Genomic DNA, 24,654 nt, shown 5'->3' with positions numbered 1-24,654 from the left:
GTTCAAGTTAGAAAACTGGCCAGCATGGACAAATATAAAGAGCCTGTCTGCCCTCTATGAAACTCCATGTGCTTCTGCCATAGTCTTATGCCCATTGATTTACAGTTTGCTTCCAAAAACTGCATTTATAACCTAGTTTTCTGCAAGGTCAATTGTCAGAAAAGCAACACTTTGCCTCATCTTGAACTTCATTTATTGGTGCCCTATAACCAAAGTGACAAGAAAGCCACCATTCAAAACTGCTACAATTACATTTTATATCCCACACGTGTGATCAGTCCATAGCTTTCTATGGAATACAATTCGAGGTTAGTTTGCTTCACAGCTGGAATGTTACGTTTAGAGTAAACAAACTCACTTTTACATAGTGTAGCTTTGTACAATTCCTATATCACACGCTGTCTTTAGATATTAGACATTCCATTTTAGTGTAAACACTAGCGAGCAACGAGAAATAAAAATTGCTTACCGTTCAAGCTTAAACGCGCCGGATTTTTTCCAGAAATATGCAACAGTTCTACTCAAACTGCTTACTCAGTACAATTCTAAACTGGAGTACGCTTGCGGTACGGAGCATACGAGAAAAAAAGGTGTGTATGAACACTAGCGTGTGGTAGACAGTTTCAAACATTATGCTCCAGAAGAGACTGAAAGGCAAAAGAATTCCAATCTCAAACAGCATCCTGATAAAATAAGGTACAGTATACAACATCCAAGCACCAGATAAAACAAGTGAAATAAAGAACTGCGGATACTGGAGATCTGAAGCAAAATAGAACACAGAGGTTAGACAGAATACTCAGTAGGACTAGCAGTGGCTGTTGAGAAAAGTTAATGCTTCGAGTCCAGGGAATCTTCAGAACTAGGTTGGCCACTGAACTCGAAACATTAACTTTTCGCCTCAGACTAGCACTCTACCACAAAAGGGGAAAGTCAACCGAAAGCTGCATTCGTTCATTCTTTCGAAATAAAGTACTTGGTTACGGTACTAACTGGCTCCCACTCCAGTTGTATGCTGACAGATCCCCGTATAAGAATTAAAGTAGGTTTAACATGTCCGCTGAGAAGAGGATGTGAGACAAGTTGCTGTTTCCACACGCACCACCAGGTGTGGCGCCCTTTAGCATCTGAAGCCAGGGAGCCATCTTGCACACAATAATGTACAAAGATAAATTCGGAAAAGCCGCGGAAAACGGTCGCTTTTGACGCGAATCTCGCCGAAACCACCAAGGCGGTCAGAAACGCCAGGTTCCCGGGCAGGACCAGGCAGGATTAAAGCGTTTGCCTTCGTGTGATTGCTCGGCGGCTTCTCTCCAGCCCGCTCGGCGCAGTCATTCCACAGCCCAATAACGCGCTCCTTCATTCGCCGGTGCTTTAAACCTGGAGCTGACCAATAGCAGAGGGCGGCTGCCGACCCACATCTGACGTCACCCCCAACAACACGGCCCGGTGCGCATGCGCGGTCCGAGTCAAACAAGAGTTCTGCCTTAAGATGGCGGCGGGGGCTTCAGATCTGTTGGACGATGTGTTCTTCTCAGACGTGGATGAGAAAGTGGTGAGCGACTTAGTCGGCTCCCTGGAGTCCCAGTTGGCGGCTACGGGCCATAACGCGGCGGAACAGCCCGGAATAAGGGCGCAGGTGGTAAATAATCACGTGGAAAACACACCCGGGATGGTGAGCAATAATGTTGAGCTGCAAACAGCAGAGAACAAAATGGGACTGGCAGGAGCTGAGGTTTCCACCGCAGCCAAAATCAAAGTGGACGAGAGCTCCGAGGGGAAAAACGCACAGATTAATTCGCAGAACGCATTTGGCAGTGGGGTTTTGCCATGTACAACGGCCGGGAGTGGAGCACAGCAAAGTGTTGTTATCAATAATGCAAGGTCCCAGGCTCCAGGAGTGGAACAGGAGCAGAGTACAGCGGCGGTAGCGGCAGTGACAGGATCATCAGAAACATCAGCTTCAGGCAGCATCGGTCAAGGAAAATCGGTGGTAATAAGTGCAATGGCAACCCCAGTGTCCAACCATGTGAAAACTGTCACCTCCAACGTACAAACTCTTAATGGGAATAATGGAATGGCGATAAACTCTCACAATGCAGGAAATGCCACCACTTTCACTTGTTCAGCAGCAGCAACTACCTTGCCAGCTGTTACAGTGGTCAATAATGGACCTGGATCTGTTGTAAAAAACACAATTAATACAGGGTTGCCAGCGGTGTCTTTGCCTGTCTCTAGTTCTGCCTACACTGTTATTCAGACGTCTTTTGTCAGCACGCAGAATGTTCCTTCAACTGTTGTTTCTTCACAGACAGCAGGACCCACAGTGACACTGGTGAGACCACCAGCTCACAGTGGCCCAGTTCTGTCAGTTGCATCGACGCCGAATGGTAGTAGTACTATATTGAACTCAACAGTTAGTGTAACTAACTTGCCAGCTCCTAGTGGCACTGGAACTCCCCATCAGACTTCACTTCTGACTTTAAACAGTCAAACTTCTAGTTTGTCAAGCAACACTTCTTTGTCTGCTGGTGGACAAGTTATCAAATCTGATTTACAGCCCAAAACAATTATACAGACACCACAACAGACTCTCGGTGCAGGAATATTGACATCAACAACTGGTAGTGCGGCGACCACTATAAACAATCAATCAAATACAAGTACTATGGTAATAGGTCAGACGATACAAAGTGGGCTTCAGAATGTGGCATCCAATCCTGGTGGAATTTCCACTCAGTCAGTTGGTACACCAGTTGGAATGGGCAAAGGAACCATTAACACAGTTGCCCAAACTATGGCAAGGACAGCAGCAGTGAACACTGGCCCAAGGACAACAATAACACCACAAGTTATAGCTCCCCGTCTCCCTCAACCCCAACAGCATCAACCAAACATTCAAAATATTCAAATTCCCCCAGGTGAGACTAAGATCATATTGTTCAGTGGCTTGTACTTTCTTATATTATTAAGATATTTTAAAAATTACTTTTCTTTTCCAGCTAAATGTCAGTCTTCAGAATATTTGCTTTATAGTTTTGTCAGAGGTAATTGGATCAAAGTGGGAAAACTTAATTTGGAATAGGCTGTTAACTACCAGGCCATAGATTAAACTGACACAGAATTATTGGCAGTTTTAAAAACATCAGTTTTGATTTACCAAATATTGTTATAGTTAAACTTATCAATTCCATAAATTAGCATTTCTGACTAGCAGAATATAGAAAGTGTCATGGTTGAAGTTAATTTACTTTTAAAATACCGAACTGTTAACCTTGTGCACGTAATGTTAATGGAATTACAATTTACAGTTGTAATTTTACCAATTTCCAGGTGATCAGAGTAAAATCACTTGCAAATCCAGTTCTTCGTTCACCTTTAAAATATTGATCATTATAGGGCTTGTACAGCTTGCATTCTACCTCATTCAGTATCGCGGCAGTATTGATGAATTTTTATTATATGACTGAGTAATCTTAACAGTTAGTAAAGTTAGTTTTATTTTTGGATGGTAGGAGAGTTTTGCACAATGAATAACTTTTATAATTTAAACCCAGTGTAAATATTCAGCAGCCTTCAGAAATTGAATTAAACTGCAAAAAATGTTTTTTTGTAAGATCAATTAAAAGTAATGAATACTTACTGTGCTTACTGACAGGTAACTGATTCAGCTGATGAATTGCCTGTTAATATCAAAGTTTTGCTCTGAAATGAATGTGATATAACACCGATTAGAACCGATAAGGATTAATTAAACTGATCATCTAAATTATTTCTGCTTCTGTGGTAGTACAGTTTCCCTTTTGTCACCTGTGACCAAGAAGGTACTAATTGGTGATTAAGATCTAATATTGTGGAATTATGACTAATGTCTACAAAATCGTCACTTGTAATTGCGGCATTTGCTACTGCATTGTCTAACTGCAATCAATATCAAGTTAATCAGACATGGTTATCATCACTCTGACTTCAAAAATGTGCTCTGATCAGCATATGAAGCTTTCACCTATAATTGTTTGAACAGAGAGAAGAGCTAGATTCTTCACTGAAATTTTGCAATTCTAAAGTTTGACTTGCATCTGGAGTATTTTGAGCTACTGTAGTGATGTTTAGATTGCCATAGGAAATTTGTTTGAATTAGTTTAAAGTTATGAATTGTATTGAACAAGTACCATCTTAACATAACCTTTAAAAGGAAAGAAAAGTTTAAGTAAGTACTATTTTCCAAGTATATCTTAAGTTTATAGAGTCAGAGTCAGATAGCACGAAACAGACCATTTAATCCAACTCATCCACGCCAATATGACATCCCAAACATCCCTAGTTCCATTTGGCCCATACCCTTCTCAACTCTTCCTATTCATATACCCATCCAGATGCTTTTCAAATGTATTTGTACCCGCATCCACCACTTCCTCTGGTAGCTCATTCCATACACGCACCACCCTCTACATGAAAAAGCTACCCCTCAGGTCCTTTTTTAAATCTTGTTCCTCTCACCTTTTAAACCTAAGTCCTCTACTCTTGGACATCCCCCCACGCTGGGAAAAAGACCTTGGCTCTTCACCCTGTAAACCTTTAAAGTCACCCCCCCCCCCCGTTTCTATCGCTCCAGAAACAAAAGCCCCAACCTTTTCAGCCTCTGCCTATTGCTCAAACCGTCCAGTCCCGGCAACAAATTTGTAAATCTTTATTGCACCCTCTCAAGTTTAACAACATTCTTCCTATATAAAGGTGATCAGAATTGTACATGGTACTCTAAAAGTGGCCTCATCACTGTTCTCTACAGCCGCAATATTATAATCCCAAATCCTATGCTCAGTGTACTTACCAATGAAGGCAAGCATGCCAAAAGCCTTTTTCACCACCCTGTCTAATTGTGACTCCACTCTCAAGGAACCTGCAGCCTTAGGTCTCTTTGTTCAGCAGCTCTCCCCAGTGTCCTGCCCTGGTTTGCCTTACCAAAATGGAATACTTCACATGTATCTAAATTAAACTCCATCTGCCACTCCTCAGCCCACTGGCCCATTTGATCAACGTCCCATTATGTTCTGCGGTAATTACTTCTTCGCTGTCCACTACACCACCTATTTTGGTATAATCTGCAAATTTGCTAACCATATCTCATATATTCGCATCCAAATCAATTATATAAATCATTTAATGAAAAGCAATGAACCCAGCACTGATCTTCATGGCACCCTACAAGTCACAGGTCTTCAATCTGAAAAACGACCCTCCACCACCATGGTCTGTTTCCTACCTTTAAGCCAATTCTGTATCTAATTGGCTAGCTCCACCTGGATTCCATGTGATCGAACCTTACTAAGCAATCTACAATACAGAACCTTGTCAAATGCTTTGATGAAGGCTACATAGACAATGTCTGCCACTCTGCCTTCATCACTTTTCTTGATCACCACGTCAAAAAACTCAAAGTTAGTGAGACACAATTTCCCACACTCAAAACCGTGCTCACTAACCCTACTCGGTCCATTCCTTTCCAAATGCATGTAAATTCTGTCCCTCAGAATCCCCTCCAACAACTTACCCACATAAGGCTCACTGGTCTATAGTTCCCTGGGTTTTTTCCCTACAGCCTTTCTTAAATAATTGCATCACATTGGTCAACCTCCAGTTGTTCAGCACTTCACCTGTGGCTATTGATGATACAAATATCTCAGCGAGGAGCCCAGCAATCTCTTCCCTTGCTTCCAACAAAGTTCTGAGAAACACTTGATTATGTCCTAGGGATTTATCTAGCTTTATACATTTTTAGACCTCCAGCACCACCTCTTCTGTAATATGAGTTTTTTTTCAAGATATTAGTATTTATTTGGGAAAAAGTGAGGACTGCAGATGCTGGAGATCAGAGCTGAAAAATGTGTTGCTGGAAAAGCGCAGTATGTCAGGCAGCATCCAAGGAGCAGGAGAATCGACGTTTCGGGCATAAGCCCTTCTTCCGAAACGTCGATTCTCCTGCTCCTTGGATGCTGCCTGATCTGCGCTTTTCCAGCAACACATTAGTATTTATCTCCCTAATTTCGTAGCTTCCATGTTCTTCACAGTAAATACTGATGCAAAATATTTGTTTAGTATCTCACCCATCTCCTGTGGTTCCACACATAGGCAGCCACATTGAATATTACGGGACACTGTCCTCTCCCTAGTTACACTTTTGCCCTTAATATATTTATTGAATCTCTTTGGATTATCCTTAATTCTGTTTATCAAAACTCTTTTTTGCCCTCTTGATTTCCCTTTTATGCTCCTACTGCCTTTACACTCTTCTGGAGATTTATTTGATCTCAGCTGTCCATCTGATATATATGCCTCCTTTTTCTTGACCAGAACCTCAATTTCTCAAGTCATCCAGCATTCCCTACACCTACCAGCCTTGCTCTTTCCACTAACATGAACATACTGTCTCTGAACTTTCATTATCTCATTCTTCAAGGCCTCCCACTTCCCAACCATCTCTTTACCTGCGAATAGCCTCCCCCAATCAACTTTTGAAAGTTCCTATTTAATACTGTCAAAATTAGCCTTATTCCACTTTAAACTTTTAACTTTTTGATCAGTTCTATCTTTTTCCATAACTATTTTAAAACTAAAAATCACAACACCAGGTTATAGTCTGACAGGTTTATTTGGATGTACAAGCTTTCAGAGCATTGCTCCTCCGTCCTTCGTGTTGTGTGATTTTTAACTTTGTCCACCCCAGTCCAACACTGGCACCTCCTCATCATGTTTTAAAACTAGTACAGTTATAATCACTCACCCCAAAGTGCTGGCCCCACTGACACCTCATTTACTTTCCCTACCTCATTTCCTTACTATTACAAACCTATTTTTCTCACAGATATCCAAGATCTTACATATTTACTTCTCAGTTTCCCACTGACTATGGGGGGGGGGCAATAATGCAATCCCAACAAGGTCATCATCCCTTTCTTATTTTTAAATTTCACCCATATAACTTCACTTGATGATCTCTGAGGAATGTCCTCCCTAAGTACAGCCATAATGTTTTTCCTAACCAAAAATGCCTCTTGCCCCTCTTTCTATCCTTCCTATAGCACCTATGCCCTGGAACATTAAGCTGCCAGTTAGCTTGTTGAAAGAAGTAACTAAACAAAAGTTTGCTTTGTCTTCAATATATCTTACATTAATATGGCATGTTTAACGTTAAAAAATTCCAAAGCTATTTAGGTAAAGATAAAAATCATCATAGTTCCAGAGAACAACAGTGCTACTCTCTCACCCAGAAAGAAGACGACTGGTGGTAGTTTAACTCAAGGATCACTGTGCCTTAGGCGAGGGGAGAGATTGAAAAGACAAGTCTTTCATGGTCACCTCTGCTGGTGCAGGAAATACCCATACTGTTGGCATCACTGCGTTGCAAACCATTCATCTAGTCAACTGAGCTAACTTGTCCCCCTCCAAGTCATTTCACAAGAGCATTATTAAGATAATTTGGCACCAAGCCACACAAAAAGATATTGGCTCAGATGATCAGAAGTTTGCAAAGAGCTACATGGTAAGGAATGTCTTAAAGGTGGATACAACGGCAGGGTGTTTGGGGCAGGAATTGTAGAGCAAGTCTTAGCAAATGAAAGCACTGTCATCAAGATTGAAGCAACCAAAACTGGGGATGCACAAGAAACCAGAAGTAGTTGAGGACCAATACCTCAGAGGGATTTGGGCCCAGAGATTACAGATCTATGAAGGAGTGAAGCCATGGAGGGATTTTAAAAACAAGGCTGAGAATTTTAGAATTGTAATGCTACTTAATCAGCAACCCTATGATCTGATGGGTGAACGGGACTTAGTGTGAGTTATGATGCTTTTATTTTAAATGGGAAACTTCATTCTAAGAAGGAAACCTTTGATCAAACTTTCCTCTTTTGTTAAGTGGCTCTGGTGTAATTGCCAATGACAAACTACCTGTGTGGCTTAGCAAGATGGAGTCCAGAACTTCAAACATTTCTTTAAAATGAGTGTACTCTTCCCTTTTAGTACAGAGAAGCATACAGGAGAGGCTCAGTTGAGGATCGGTTAGCACAGCTGGATGGCTGGTTTGCAATGCAGAGTAAAGCCGACAGCGTGAATTCACTTCCCACATCAGCTGAGGTCAGCATGACGGTCCCACCTTCTCACCCTTGTTCCTCGCCTGAGTCACAGCGGATGGTTAAACTCACCGTCCGTTGTCTCTGTAATGGGAGAGCAGCCAAATGGTTCTCTGGGACTATAGTGACTTTACCTTTACTTAGTAGCTCAGTGAGATTACTGAATAGGTACTTACTTGAAATCACTGCCAATACTGCCTTTGCATAAATTGAGAAAATAAGAACTTATGAATAAGACCAGGAGTAGGCCACTAAGCCCCACTTGCCTGTTCTGCCATTTAACACTATCTTAATTGATCTCATCTTCGCCTCAATTCCACTTTCCTACCCACTCCTCATAAACCTTTTAACCGGTTACAAATTTAAAGCCTATCTCCTTAAACCTATTCAATGTGTGGTGTCCACTACTCTCTTGGGTTGTCAATTCCACAAATTCTCAAATCTTTGAGAGAAGTCCCTTAGCGTAAAATTATGATCTTTCATTCTAGATTGCCCACAAGGGGGAAACATCCACTCTACATCTATTCTGTCGATCTCCTTTAGCATCTATATACCGCAATTAGATCTCTTGTTGTTTGAAACTGTAGTGAGTATCGACCTAGACTGTTCAATCTCCCCTCATCTGACAACTTTTCATCTCTTCAACTAATCTAATGAATATTCTCTGAACCGTCTCCAAAGCAAGGGGACCGAAATTGCATGCAAGAGGGAAAGTAAGTCACAATAATGAGAGATACAGAGAAATAGTTAACAATTCAATTTGCCCCTCATATTGTCTTTGCGAGATGGCATACTCTTAGAATGAAGACATTATGGGAATTTTAGTATAATCAAAGAAAATCTGGTTGTCATAGTTTTTTCCTATAGAATAAATGGAAGATTGACATTTAACATAAAATCCAGCACTTTTATTACTTTTAGCTTTGTCATATTTTAGAGATTTGTTTGGATTACATTCTAAAGGTACATCTGGACAATATTTCACAACACATAAACTGAAAATTCTTAAAACTGTGAGAATACATTCATTTTTTTTGAGTGATTGTTACCAATTTGTCGCAATGTGATTACTATGGTTTTGTAAATCTAGATATATAACTTTTAATAAGAATGTTTTTTTCTAAAAGTAAATGGCATTGTGTAGTAAACATGCTGTAAAATAAACACATAACACAAATCTTAGATTCATAACTATTCTTTATATGGTAAAGACAGTAAGAAAAGTCTCTTAATCACTCCATCTTGAAAGCATTTTTATTTGGGAAGTAGATGAAGTTATGAAAATGACAAATAGATACTTGAATGTTCTGTGCAAAAGTGCTGTTTACATGTAAACAGTTCTATTCAGTATAGTTACATGATTGCTAGTTTTATGTTGCTAGGAATACCTTTACACGTTGCTGCACAGCCTAATGTGAAGCACATGAATTGAAAAGTTGAGAAATTTTCAGAGATTGTGATGGAAATTTTAAAATGATGAACTTGAGCCTACACTTAAATATGACAGTTGAGTTCAGCACTCCAAACTTGAGTAATAGCATATGTCAAAAAGCTGAGGCTGGCTCAGGTTAAGTGGAGTTGAAAAATGTGGTGCTGGAAAAACACAGCAGGCCAGGCAGCATCCGAGGAGCAGGAGAATTGACGTTTCGGGCTTAAGCCCTTCTTCAGGAATGAGGCTGGTGTGCCAAGCGGGCTGAGATAAAAGGTAGGGGGGAGGGAATTTGGGGGAGGGGCGCTGGGAATACGATAGGTGGAAGGAGGTGAGAGTGAGGGTGATCGGCCGGAGAGGAGGTGGGGGCAGAGAGGTTGGGAAGAAGATTGCAGGTCAAGAGGGTGGTGCTGAAACCGAGGGTTGGGACTGAGATAAGGTGGGGGGAGGGGAAATGAGGAAGCTGGAGAAATCTACATTCATCCCTTGTGGTTGGAGGGTTCCTAGGTGGAAGATGAGGCGCCCTTCCTCCAGGTGTCGTGTGGCCAGGGTCTGGCGATGGAGGAGGCAAAGGACCTGCATGTCATTGGCTGAGTGGGAGGGGGAGCTAAAGTGTTCAGTCACAGGGCGGTTGGGTTGGTTGGTGTGGTTGTCCTAGAGGTGTTCCCTGAAACGTTCCGCAAGTAGGCGGCCTTCTCCCCAATGTAGAGGAGACCACATCGGGTGCAGCGGATGCAGTAAATGATGTGTGTGGAGGTGCAGGTGAATTTGCGACGGATAAGGAAGGATCCATTGGGGCCACACCTCCCCCCTCACCTCCCTCCAAAGCCCCAATGGATCCTTCTATATCCGTCGCAAATTCACCTGCACCTCCACACACATCATTTACTGTATCCGCTGCACCCGATGTGGTCTCCTCTACATTGGGGAGACAGGCCGCCAACTTGCAGAATGTTTCAGAGAACAGTTCTGGGACACCCGCACCAACCAACCCAACCGCCCCGTGGCTGAACACTTTAGCTCCCCTTCCCACTCCGCCAATGACATGCAGGTCCTTGGCCTCCTCCATCGCCAGACCCTGGCCACATGACGCCTGGAGGAAGAGCGCCTCATCATCTGCCTAGGAACCCTCCAACCACACGGGATGAATGTAGATTTCTCCAGCTTCCTCATTTCCCCTCCCCCCACCTTATCTCAGTCCCAACCCTTGGATTCAGCACTGCCCTCTTGACCTAAAATCTTCTTCCCGACCTCTCCGCCCTCATCTCCTCTCCAGCCCATCACCATCACCCTCACCTCCTTCCACCTATCGTATTCCCAGCGCTGCTCCCCCCCCTACCTTTTATCTCAGCCCGCTTGGCACACCAGCCTCATTCCTGAAGAAGGGCTTAAGCCCGAAACGTCGATTCTCCTGCTCCTCGGATGCTGCCTGGCCTGCTGTGTTTTTCCAGCACCACATTTTTCAACACTGGTACTGCAGCATCTGCAGCCCTCACTTTCTTCAGGTTAAGTGGACTCGAACTGAATGAATGTATGCTTCTCAATAACTCTAAATTAGTTGATTTTTCACATCTCTGAAAATGCTGCAGGGGAGATGAGAGGGAATCTGGTCGCTGATCCTGATCATTTTCAAGTCAGTGTTGGTTCAAGGGCACATTTGTACACGTGCTGAGGTGGCAGGATCAGAATCTGCTGTGACACTTCTTTGAGTGAATCAAGTGTTGTCATTCACTGTCAAACCCTCACATGAAGAGTTCCACTTGTGAAATGTATTGGAGTATGACTGGAAGCATTGGAGCTGTCCCTGTAAGGATTCAGTAACAGGAGAATGAAGAAAATTAATGTGCAACAATTTAATACATTTAGCTTTAGTTTGAGGTAAGTCAGTTATAGGGTAAAGTTCTGTTAAAGTTCCTATTCTCTTATTGCCCCATTTGAAGTGAGATGCTTGAACCAGCCAAGGATGTCTAATATGACAATAGACAATCGGTGCAGGAGTAGGCCATTCTGCCCTTCGAGTCTGCACCACCATTCAATATGATCATGGCTTAATCAGTATTCTGTTCCTGCCTTATCTCCATAACCCTTGATTTCACAATTCTTGAGAGCTCTATCCAATTCTTTCTTAAATGAATCCAAAGACTGGGCCTTCACTGCCCTCTGGGGCAGAGCATTCCACACAGCCACCACTCTCTGGGTGAAGACGTTTCTCCTCAACTCTGTCCTAAATGGTCTACCCCGTATTTTTAAGCTATGTCCTCTGGTTCGGCACTCACCCATCAGCGGAAACATGTTTCCTGCCTCCAGAGTGTCCAATCCTTTAATAATCTTATATGTCTCAATCAGATCCCCTCTCAGTCTTCTAAACTCAAGGGTATACAAGCCCAGTCGCTCCAGTCTTTCAGTGTAAGGTAATCCCGCCATTCCAGGAATTGACCTCGTGAACCTACGCTGCACTCCCTCAATAGCCAGAATGTCTTTCCTCAAATTTGGAGACCAGAACTGCACACAGTACTCCAGGTATGGTCTCACCAGGGCCCTGTACAGCTGCAGAAGAACCTCTTTGCTTCTGTACTCAATCTCTCTTGTTATGAAGGCCAGCATGCTATTAGCTGCCTTCACTACCTGCTGTACCTGCATGCTTACCTTCGTTGACTGGTGTACAAGAACACCCAGATCTCTCTGTACTGCCCCTTTACCTAAATTGATTCCATTGAGGTAGTAATCTGCCTTCCTGTTCTTGCCACCAAAGTGGATAACCATACATTTATCCACATTAAACTGCATCTGCCATGCATCTGACCACTCACCTAACTTGTCGAGGTCACCCTGTAATCTCCTAACATCCTCATCATATTTCACCCTGCCACCCAGCTTAATATCATCAGCAAATTTGCTAATGTTATTACTAATACCATCTTCTATATCATTAACATATATTGTAAAAAGCTGCGGTCCCAGTACTGATCCCTGCGGTACCCCACTGGTCACTGCCTGCCATTCCGAAATTGAGCTGTTTATCACTACTCTTTGTTTCCTATCAGCCAACCAACTTTCAATCCAAGTTAGTACTTTGCCCCCAATACCATGCGCCCTAATTTTGCTCACTAACCTCCTATATGGGACTTTATCAAAAGCTTTCTGAAAGTCCAGGTACACGATATCTATTTGATCTCCTTCATCCATCTTCAGAGTTACATCCTCAAAAAATTCCAGAAGATTAGTCAAGCATGATTTCCCCTTCATAAATCCATGCTGACTCTGACCTATCCTGTTCCTACTACCCAGTTGTGTCGTAATTTCATCCTTTATAATAGACTCCAGCATCTTTCCCACCACTGAGTTCAGACTAACTGGTCTATAATTTCCTGCTTTCTCTCTCCCACCTTTCTTAAAAAGTGGTACAACATTAGCCACCCTCCAATCCGCAGGAATTGATCCCGAATCTATCGAACTCTGGAAAATAATCACCAACGCATCCATGATTTCTCGAGCCACTTCCTTCAGTACCCTGGGATATAGACCATCAGGCCCCGGGGACTTATCAACCTTCAGACCTAACAGTCTCTCCAACACCAATTTCTGGCAAATATAAATTCCCTTCAGTTCAGGTCCTTCAGCCACTGTTACCTCAGGGAGATTGCTTGTGTCTTCCCCAGTGAACACAGATCTGAAGTACTAATTCAATTCTTCTGCCATTTCTTTGTTTTCCGTAATATATTCCCCTGTTTCTGTCTTCAAGGGCCCAATTTTAGTCTTAACCATTTTTTTGCCTTTCACGTACCTAAAAAAACTTTTACTATCCTCCTTTATATTATTGGCCAGTTTACCTTCGTACCTCATTTTTTCTCTGTGTATTTCCTTCTTAGTTTTTCAGCTTCTGCTATCATGAAGATCTAATGTTCAGGAGATTATTCAACTTCACATTAAATCAGTTGATAGTCACTGTAAATTTCAGTACTCATGCGTATCATTTTGGCGATTTGGGAAAAAGTAACATACAACCTTTTATGTGAAAATCACTAAAATCTTCGTACTTGGATGTGTACTCTTAATTTTTTTTCTCATTTTACATTGCGCAATAGAAATTCATATTAAATCCTGTGCAAATTATTTTCAGCATTTACCAATGAAATGGCACATGACTAAATTGGACATAGTGGATGCAATAAACATTATACAGATTGTATAGCGTTATGAATGGAGAAGCTAGGTTAGCATTTCCCATTAGAAAATTAAATACCTGTGTTGTGGCTTCCCAAGGATAAGAAATATGTTTGTATAACTTGTGAGATAACATGAACAGAACAAGTCACTATTTAACTATTGTGTTAACGGAAATTAAAATAGTAATCATAATATAATAAGAATTAAATGTATAGAAAAAAGCCTCACATTTATATCATACACTTCATGACCTCAAAACATCTCAAAGTGCTTTGCATCCAATCCTGAAGAAGGGCTCATGCCCGAAACGTCGATTCTCCTGCTCCTTGGATGCTGCCTGACCTGCTGCGCTTTTCCAGCAACACATTTTCAGATCCAATCAAGTGTGGCCAGTATTTTAATTCAGATAATGCAAAAGCCAATTTGCACATGGGAAATTCACAAAACAGCATTGTTACAATGACCAGCTAATTTGTTTTTGTCCTGTTGCTTGAGGGATAGATAGTAGCCAGGATATTGAGAATAACTCTCCTGTTCTTCGAAATAGTGCCATGGAATTTTATGACATGGGGCTTATGCTTAACATGTCCTTGGAAGACAAAACATCAGTACTACACTGGAGTGCACAATTTTAATGGAAATAAATAGTGTAAAATCCATAATTTGTGTGAAATTAAACTTACAAACTACATTTAATAACAGTATCACTTAATTTTGTCAGACTGCCAATTCTTGGCTACAAGAGTATGTCAGAGAATAGGAATACTGTGGCGTCTAACTCATCTCCTGATTTCCAAAAGCCTGTTCACCATCTATCTACAAGGCTGAAGTCAGGTGTGAGATTGAATATTCCCCACTTGCCTGGATGAGTGCCGTCCCAACAACACTCAAGGAGCTTGATACCATCTAGGACAAAGCCACAAGCATCCACTCCCTCCACCACCGACGCTCAGTAGCAGCAATGTGTGCTATCTGAGATGCACTGCAGAAATTCACCAAAGATCCTCAGACAGAGCCTTCCAATCCTACGCCACTTCCATCGCGAAGGAGAAGGGCAGCAGATATATGGGAACACCACCACCTCTAAGTTCCCCTCCAAGCCACTCACCATCCTGACTTGGAAATGCATTGCCGTTCCTTCATTGTCACTGGGTCAAATTCCTGGAATTCTCTCCCTAATGGCATTGTGAGTCAATCCACTGCTCAAGAAGGTAGCTCATCACCACCTCAAGGGCTCCTAGGGACAGGCAATAAATGCTGGCCAGCCATTGACACCCACATGCTGGCCTCGATTGTGACATCCGTGTCCTGTGAATGAATAAAAAATATTCACTTAATCGAAGTTTCAAAGAAAACAAGTAACAAGCCGTATTAAGAAGCACATGGTAGTATTATGAACAGTTGAACAAAATTATTTGTGTTTATATGCAGATTAAATATTTTTGCTATAACCTGAATAAACAGTACAGGGAGAAATGGTGAAGGGAACCCTAAAAATTTACAGCAAGTGCAATTAGCATAAATAAAATTGACAAAACAGGATGAATGAACACAGTGTAAATTAAATGCAATTGTGTCAATTCATTGTTTCAGAAATAATGAAATGAAAATAAAATTTGGTAGTGTTCCCCCTTCTGTGTGAGAAATTTGTGATTGTTCAGAAACAACCTAAAAAAAAAACTAAAATTTCTAACATGTTAAGTATCCAGAAACTTAGTAAGAGTTCTGATATTCTCACAATTATTAGAACTTTGGTAGGAGACAGTAGACACTACGTTTTACTGAGAGCTTGATTCTGTTCCTGCAATGATGCATTGCTTCAATGTTTATATTGTAGCAGAAATAATTTAGTTAAATATACAAGTACGTAAAATATTGACATTTTGGTTTAAACAGTGCATTGTTTGTTTAATGAGTGCATACACTGAGGAACTTTGGCAATTTATATGTTGCCTTAAAACTTAAAGCAGATTTTATTTATCTGGTTATTACAATCTGATTACCATAATCTTTAAGAATCAGGATGGTTTAGAAATTGTTACGGTTTATTTTTAAATGCTCCAGCCTACTAAAAATACAAGAACAGAATATTATTTAAACGGAAAAAGACTGCAGAACTCCGTGTCATGGAGGGACCTGGGTCTGCTGGTATGTGAATCACAAAAGTTAGCATGCAGCAACAACAAGTGATTAGGAACCCAAATGGAATGTTGTCACTTATTGCAAAGGGAATGGAATATAAAGTAGAGAAATTCTGATACAGCTGTAGAGGGCCTTTGTGAGACAACATCTGGAATACTACTTACAGTTTTAGACTTCTTTCTTAAGAAAAGATGGAATTGCATGCGAAGCAGTTCAGAGAAAGTTTACTTAACTGATTCCTGGGATGCTGGGTCTGTCTTAGAAAGGGTTATAAAGGTTTGGCCTATGCCAATTGGACATGCAAGTAGTTCTTCTATAGAGCAATGATTATATTCTTATGCAACCCTGTGTTGTAGAAAATTTGCGCTTTAGAAACAGTGCTTAAAGTGTTGACAATGTAGTTGCATTACAGCCAGCACATGTTTTAGAAGTTTATGCTTTAGAAACAGTATCCCCAATTCGTCAATCACATTATAGTGACTTCATGTTGATGGAACGCATGTTATTAGCAGAACAGCCTGTACCCTTAAATAATGACTAATTACAAAGAAATGAGCGCAGATCTAGCTAGAGTGGCATGAGAAAGGACTATAGGAGAAAAATTGGTTGAGAAAGAATAGGAATAGTGTCACAAAATGGTTCACTACAAAGATCTATCCCAGTCAGAAAGTTTCTAGGAAAGGATTAAGCCAAGCGTTGTTAACCAGTGAAGTTAAGATTAGGATCAAATTGAAAGAAAAAAACAAATAATGTGGCAAAAGTTGTAGGTAAACCAGGGGATTGGGAAAGCACACAAATGATGACTAGAAAGGCATAGAGGGAGAAGGTAAACTTGCAAACAATATTAAGACAGACAGCAAGAGTTTCTTTAAATATATAAAAAGGAAAGCTACCAAAGTGTATATAGGCTCCTAATGAATGAGGCGAGAGAAACAGTAATAGGAACGAGGACTTTAGTAAGCCTTTGGAGAAAGTTAGGACTGCAGATGCTGGAGATCAGAGTTTAAAAATGTGTTGCTGGAAAAGCGCAGCAGGTCAGGCAGCATCAAAGGAACAGGAGAATCAACGTTTCGGGCATAAGCCCTTCTTCAGGGCTTTTTTTAAGCTTTAGTAAGCCTTTGACAAGTTTCCACATGGTATGCTAACTGGTAAAGTTAGATCACATGGGATTCAGGATGAGCCTGCCAATTGATACAAAATTGTCTTTATGGTAAGTGACAGAGTGGTGGTGGAGGGTTGTTTTTCAAACTGGAAGCCTGTGACTACTGGGGTCCGCAGGGATTGGTACTGGGTCCACTTTTGTTTGTCATTTTTATAAATGGTTTGAATGAAAATATAGGAGGAATGGTTAGTAAATTTGTAGATGACAGCAAAATTGATGATCTAGTGAATAGTGAAGAAGGTTGTCTAAGATTATAAAGAGATCTTGATCAATTGGGTGAATGGGTTGAGTGGCAAATGGAGTTTAATTTGGATGAATGCAAGGTATTGCATTTTGGTAATACAAACAAGGGCAGGAATTACACAGTTAATGGTAGGGCCTGTGTAGTGTTATAGAACAGAGAGACCAAGGAGTTCAGTTACATTCATAAATCTTTGAATTTTGCATAACAGGTAGAGTGGTTGAGAAGGTATTTAGCACACTTGCCTTCTTTGCTCAGACCTTTCGAGTATAACAGTTGGAATGTTATCCAAAAGAGAAAATGCTGGAAAATCTCAGCAGGTCCAGCAACATCTGTAAGGAGAGAAAAGAGCTGACGTTTCGAGTCTAACTGACCCTTTGTCAAAGCTGAATGTTATGTTGAGGCTGTACAGGACATTGATGAGGCCTGTTCTGGAGTACTGTGTGCAGTTCTAGTTGCCCTGTTATAAGAAGGGTATTATTTAAAAAATTCAGAAAAGATTTACCAAAATGTTGCTGGGAATGGAAGGTTTGGGTTATACTGGAAAGGCTGGGACTTTTCTCTCTAGACCTTAGGGGGTTGAGGGTGACCTTATTGAGGTTTATAAAATCACGAGGGGCATAGATAAGTGACAAGGGTCTTTTCCCTAGAGTAGGCAAGTTTTAAAAACTAGTGGGCATATTTTAAGGTGAGAGAGAAAAGATTTAAAAAGGACATGAGGGGCAACGTTTTACAGTGATTCGTGTACGGAATGAATTGCCAGAGAAAGTGTTGGATGCATGTACAGTTAGAATGCCTAAAAGACGTTTGAATAAGTTCATGAATGGGAAATGTTTGGAGGGATATGGGTCAAGCGCAGGCAGGTGGGGTTGATATAATTTGGGAATTTGGTTGGCGTGGTCTGGTTGACCCGAATGTTCTGTTTCCGTGCTGTGTGACTCTATAACTGTAAATGGCAGAGGAGTTGACATCAGTCTTCAGAGTAGAAGAGCACTACTAGCAATCTAAAATTACTAAATAATCAAGGGGCAAACAGGAGAGGACTATCGCTCGAGGAAAAAGTGTTAGGGAAACTAATAGAGCTAAAGACCAATAAATTTCCTGGACCTGATGGAACACATCCTGGGATATTAAAAGAAATAACTACAGCAATGGTGGATGCACTGGTAGTAACTTTATAGGAATACTTAGATTCTGGAAAAGTCACATTGGAATACTGCCAATGTAAAGCCTTTATTTAAAAAAGCAAGGAGGCATAACAAATGGTTGACCAGTTATCTTAACATCTGTTATTAGGAAAATGTTAGAATCCAATGTAAGGGATGTAATTGCAGTGCATTTAGAAATGCATAACATGATTGAGCAGAGACAGCATAGCTTCACATGGAAATTGTGCCTGACAAATTTATGAGGAGATTCAAGCAGGGTAGATGAAGGGAAATCTGTGGATGTGACCTATTTGAATTTTCAGAAGGCATTCGATAAAGTACCATGTGCAAGGATGCTTAATAAGTCAAGATCCCATGGTCTTGGATGTAGTATATTAGTATGGGATAGTGTAGTCCAGAGAAGGTTCGCTAGACTGATTCTGCACATGGAGGGTTTGTTTTATAAGGAGCGGTTGAATAAATTGGGTTTACAAGAGTGAGACAGACCTTATTGAAACATAACAAGATTTTTGGGAAACTTGACAGGATAGATTTGTGATGCTGTTTCCCTTTATGGGAGAATCTAGAATCAGAGTGTGTATACTTTGGTAGGCAGAATAGAGGCATGAGCGATTTTCTAAATGAGCAGAGGCTTCAGAAATCTGAAGCACACATGGACTTAGGAGTCCTGGTTCAGGATTCTTGTAAGGTTAAGTGCAGATTCATTTGGAGTAAAGGCAAAGAGCATGTTGGCATTTGTTTTGAGAGGACTAATTTCCACATAGTAGGAATTAACTCAGCAGATAACAGTTTGGAGTTTTTTTTTTGTTAGGAAGTGGCCATATACCTTGTGGTGGAAAGAGGAAGAATTCTGAGAGCTGATTCTTGATACATGTGACAATTAAATAAAAATCTGCATTTTCTACTATAGATAACAAACGATCTAACTGGTGGATGTGTGTCTGTAATCCCTAAGGGTTAAGTGCACAAAAGAAAATCCAGGCTATTAAAATAATAAATGTAAATGTCTTCAATTAGCCCTTTTAGGGCACGTACCTTGGCTATTATTTATGGAGGAGAATTTAATAGTGAGACCTTGTTTTCAATTTTGATGATCTGATAATCTGAAGTTCTAATAATATTGAGAATATCAGATTCTGAAAGGTCTTGAGGATTTGATTTAATCTCTCAATTTAATAGCCACATAATAAAGGCCTCTTCTGGAGTACTATGTCCATTTCTGGTCTCCATTATAGGAAGGATATTATTAAGTTGGAGAGGGTTCAGAAGAGATTTACCAGGATGTTGCTGGGAATAGAGGGCTTGAGTTATAAGGAGAGGCTAGGACTTTTTTCACTTGAATTTCTGAAGTTGAGAGATGAACTTCTACAGGTTTATAAAATATTGCAGGGTATAGATAAGGTGAATGGCAGATGTATTTTATCTTGGGTGGGGGATTTCAAAACTGGAGGCATTTTTTAAGGTAAGAAGAGAAAGATTTAAAAAAGACACAAGGGGCAATTTTTTTACATGGTGATTTATGTGTGGACTGAACTTCCAGGCGAAGTTGTGGATGGGGGTATAGTTACAATGTTTAAAAGACATTAGGATAAGTACATGAAATGTTTGCAGGAAGGTGGGACTAGTTTAGTTTGGGATTATGGTCGGCATGGATTGTTAGACTGAAGGGCCTGCTTCCATGCTGTATGACTCTGACACTATGTTTAAAAGTAAAACAAAAATTTGCCCTGTTATAGATGTAATTTCCGGCATAAATCAATATTCTCCATAAAATGTTGGATGCAATCACTTATCAACAATGCTCAGAAATGTGGAATTAAATTCCCAAGATAGGTGGTCAAAACAAAATAATAAAATTGAGAGGTGACCAGAAGTGTTTCTGAAGAAAGATGAAATTGAAGGATAAGATTAAATGATAAGATTACAATTTGCCAAAAAAGAAGTCTTTTAAAATGCCTGTTGTTGTCATGTGAATGGTAAGGCTACCCTTATTTCTCATCTCTCCTTTTCCTGTGACAGTACTGATGGAATAGGCTGGGGCTTTTTCCCCCTGCGGCATTGAATGCTGAGGAGTGACCTCATAGAGATTTATAAAATCATGATTGACATGGATAGGGTGAATAGCCAAGGTCTTTTTCCTAGGCTGGGGAGTCTAAAACTAGAGGGGATAGGTTTAAGGTGAGAGACGAAAGATTTGAAAAGGATCAAGGGTTAACATTTTCACACAGAGGGTGCTGCATGTATGGAACGAGTTGCCAGAGGAAGTGTTGGAGATGGGTGCAATTGCATTTAAAAGGCATTTGGTTAGGTATGTAATTAGAAAGAGTTTAGAGGAACATGGACTAAATGCTGAAAAATGGAATAACAGGTTGGCGCAGACAAATTGGACTGAAGGGTAAGTTTCTGTGCTGTATGTCTTTATAACAAGACCTGGGATGAGCTGCTGAGTCTGTATAAGACCACATTTAGTGCCAGGGTTGGAGGATCTGAGCTACAGGGAGAGGCTGAACAGGTTGGGGCTGTTTTCCCTGGAGCGTCGGAGGCTGAGGGGTGACCTTATAGAGGTTTATCAAGTCATGAGGGGCATAGATAGGATAAATAGGCAAAGTCTTTTTCCTGGGGTCGGGGAGTCCAGAACTAGAGGGCATAGGTTTAGGGTGAGAGGGGAAAGATATAAGAGAGACCTAAGGGGCAACGTTTTCACGCAGAGGTACATGTATGGAATGAGCTGCCAGAGGTTGTGGTGTAGGCTGGTACAATTGCAAGATTTAAGAGGCATTTGGATGGGTATATAAATAGGAAGGGTTTGGAGGGATATGGGCCGGGTGTTGGCAGGTGGGACTAGATTGGGTTGGGATATCTGGTCGGCACAGGAGAAAGTGAGGACTGCAGATGCTGGAGACCAGAGTTGAAAAATGTAGTGCTGGAAAAACACAGCAGGCCAGGCAGCATCCGAGGAGCAGGAGAATCGACGTTTTGGGCATAAGCCCTTCTTCAGGAATGAGCATATCTGGTCAGCATGGATGGATTGGACCGAAGGGTCTGTTTTCATGCTGTACATCTCTATGACTGTATTTAGAATATTGAGAGTAGTTTTGGGCTTTTATTTCTAAGGAAGGATGTGCTGGCCTTGGGAGTCCAGAAGATGTTTAAAAGAATGTTCTTGGGAATGAAGGACTTGTCATATGAGAATTCAGGGTCTTTACTGAATGAAGTTTAGAAGGATTGGGGGCGACAGGAGGAATCTCATTAAAACTTAGAGAATATTGAGAGGCCTGGACAAAGTGGACGTAGGGAAGCTGTTTCCACTAATAGGAGAGACTAGGACCCAAGGCACAGCCTCTGAGTGAAAGGATGACTGTTTAGAACTCATTGTCATGGAAGGTTGTTAGAGCCAAGTCATTGAGTGTTTTTAAGGCAGAAATAAATAAGTTCTTGATTAGTAAGAGGACCAAAGGTTATGGGGATGATACAGGAAAATAAGGTTGGGGGAAACTGATCAGCCATGACAAAATGGCAGAGCAGATCCTGTGGGCTGAATGGCCTAAATCTGCTCCTATATCTATGGTCTATCTTATGGTCATAGGGCATAATCTGAATGCGAGAGGTTACCCAGTTAGGACACAGATGATGAATTTTTGCTCTTAGGGTAGTGAATCTGCAGAATTCTTTGTCATAAAGGGCTGTAGTAGCTGTGTCCTAAAGTATATTCAAGGCAGAGGTAAATAGAATTTAACCAGTACAGTCTGTTCTGATATAAGTTGATAGTTCTGTTCCCGTGAGATCCTGCGTTACAAGCAAATCGCATAATAGCAGCATCGTTTAAAACAATGAGACCGGAATCTCGTTATAGCCAATACAGGTAAGGAAAGTTTGCGTACTACAAATGATGGTCTAAATCTTCAATTGTGTTATAACCAATTCACTTTGAAGAAATGCGCGTTATAGCTGTAAATGAATCAAGGGTTATGGGGACAAGCCAGAAAAGTCGAGGATTATCAGATCAGCCATGATCCATTCAATGGCAGAGGACACTTGTTGAGCTAAATGGCATCCTCCTGCTCCTACACCATATTGTCTAACAGACTGAGAGACAATATTATTAAAACATATAAGACCTGAGGGTCTTCGCAGTGAATGCTAAAATAATACTTTTCCTTGTGGAAAAGACTTGAACTACAGGATACAATTTGAAAATAAGAGGTCTGTCATTAAGACTGAGATGAGAAATTTTCTTCTCTTGTAGTTTGCCTCAACAAAGCAAATTGCACAATGGGGGCTGAGTTAGATTTTTGGTTGACAAGATTAAAGTGTTATGAGGAGTGAGATAGGAAAATGGTGTTAAGGCTACAGTCTGATCTACAATGATCTTATTTAATTACATAACAGGATTGAGAAGGTGAATGACCTACTCCACCTAATTTGTGTATTTGTGTGCTTGTTTGCATTTGTAAGTACGCTAGAATTGTTATATTTCTATTCCCCATTTAGTATTTTGAATTGGTGTGTGGAGCGACACCAACATTTTTCCCTTCCTCTTGAGTCTCTAAATACATTGTGCAGTGGAGTAACTTGCTGTTGGGATTTTAGCAATATTTGAAGCTAGTCACTAGGTTAGGCACCAATTAAATAAGGCAATATCCCTCTCCAGTCAGTAGGGGAAACACTTAGCACTTCCTGTCTATTTCCAATTTGTGGGTGTTTGATTTTAGGGGAAATATTTGCTCTAATGTATGCTATTCAATTATTTTAAAAGTTAAGTATCTTTACTTTTATCTTTGTAAAGTTCTAATGGCATATGAAGCGATCCCACTCTCCCACCCACCCAAACATGTAAATCTTTCAACTGTTTAACGTAAGTATGCAGCCTGTGGGTCTTAATATTTGTTCTTGTTATGTTAAGAAAATGTTCAGTCTATATAAGTTATTCTTAACTGAAGCAGCTTTTTATTTCAAAATGTCTGAAATTGTCAGGGTCCTGTGAAATTTATAAAATTTTAAGTATATTGTATCCACAATTTACTTACTAAAATTTTAAGTATTTTGTATCCACAGGATTTTGTGGAACTTTAGTTTCTATACAGTAAACACAGCCTTGCCAATTGTTACTCTGACAACTGACAAAACAGAATTTGTGACAGTTATGAATGGTAGATCAATGTATGAATATTCTAGGATAACTTTGATAATTGATTACTGAAGGTGGTGGAGCAAAGAGAAGAAAAGAACAAAAAGGTGCTACATCCAGATGCATTACTGAATGTGTATGTATGTAAACTTTATTTTGGCCAAGTTGCTGTCAAATCTTTATATTACTGTAGATCAGTCTGTCTTGTGCTGTTGGACGTGACACTTTGGATCGGTCCTTGTATTCAAATAGGGTAACTTGAATGTGAATACTTTAAACAAATAGTTTGAGTTAAATTTTAATAGTACAGATAGATGATCCTTTATTCAAAATTCCAAAATCTGAAAAACTCCGAAATCCGAAGTGTTTTCATGGAATGTGAAGCATCAGTCATGTCTGCATAACGTATCAAGGTTTGTTTGGTGGGTGAAGGCCACACCCACTCGACCCACGTGGCGGTATGGCCCAGCACTGGCAGGTGTCAATTGTGTATTTTTTTCACTGTGAAAATGCCAAAAAGAGCTGCAGGTACAGCTATGCCTAACAATAATAAAAAGGAAAGGAAGCATCTGACGTTATCAATAATGCAGAAAGTAGAGTTATTACAGAAGCTTGATCATGATGTGTCTGTGCAGCATCTTACTGAAGAAACAGTGTCCGGACTACCACTGTCTATGACTTGAAGAAACAGAAAGACAAGCTACTGAAGTTTTATGGTAACAGTGATGACCATAAACTAATGAAAAATAAGAAAACACTGCATAGGGCAAAAAATGAAAATCTTAACCGTGTGTTGATGGAGTGGATTCGACAACGAAGAGGTGAACGTGTGCCATTGACTGGTTTGTTGGTCATGAAACAAGCTAGAAAATATTATAACAACTGAACATTAAAGACAAATGTCAATATTCAGAAGGTTGGCTGCAGACATTTAAGAAGCGTAATAGTGTAAAATACCTGAAAATCTGTGGTGAAAAGGCTTCTGCTGACCATGAAGCAGCTGAAAATTCTATTGATAAATTTGACAAGATGATATCTGAACAAAGCTTTAGTCCTGAACAAATTTACAATGCTGATGAAACAGCTC

The 24,654-nt window shown here is 40.6% G+C and overlaps 1 protein-coding gene across 2 annotated transcripts in view; it reads left to right on the top strand.

Annotated features, from left to right (window-relative positions):
* The first annotated feature begins 1,467 nt into the window (after positions 1-1,467).
* The window catches only part of taf4a (TAF4A RNA polymerase II, TATA box binding protein (TBP)-associated factor), a 106,367-nt gene continuing 83,180 nt past the window's right edge, over positions 1,468-24,654 (top strand). Inside the window, exon 1 of one of the 2 annotated variants that reach the window (XM_043710655.2) lies at positions 1,468-2,921. In XM_043710655.2, the coding sequence (XP_043566590.2) occupies positions 1,493-2,921 (1,429 nt within the window). In that variant the 5' untranslated portion in view covers positions 1,468-1,492. The remainder of the gene's footprint in view (positions 2,922-24,654) is intronic. The other variant, XM_043710653.2, reaches the window with a different exon arrangement.

The sequence above is a fragment of the Chiloscyllium plagiosum genome, unplaced genomic scaffold (genome assembly GCF_037043375.1).
Source record: "Chiloscyllium plagiosum isolate Xiang-an unplaced genomic scaffold, Cpla_swu_hap1 HiC_scaffold_15, whole genome shotgun sequence".
Lineage (NCBI taxonomy): Eukaryota > Metazoa > Chordata > Chondrichthyes > Orectolobiformes > Hemiscylliidae > Chiloscyllium > Chiloscyllium plagiosum.
This window is presented reverse-complemented; position numbering and strand designations above follow the sequence as displayed.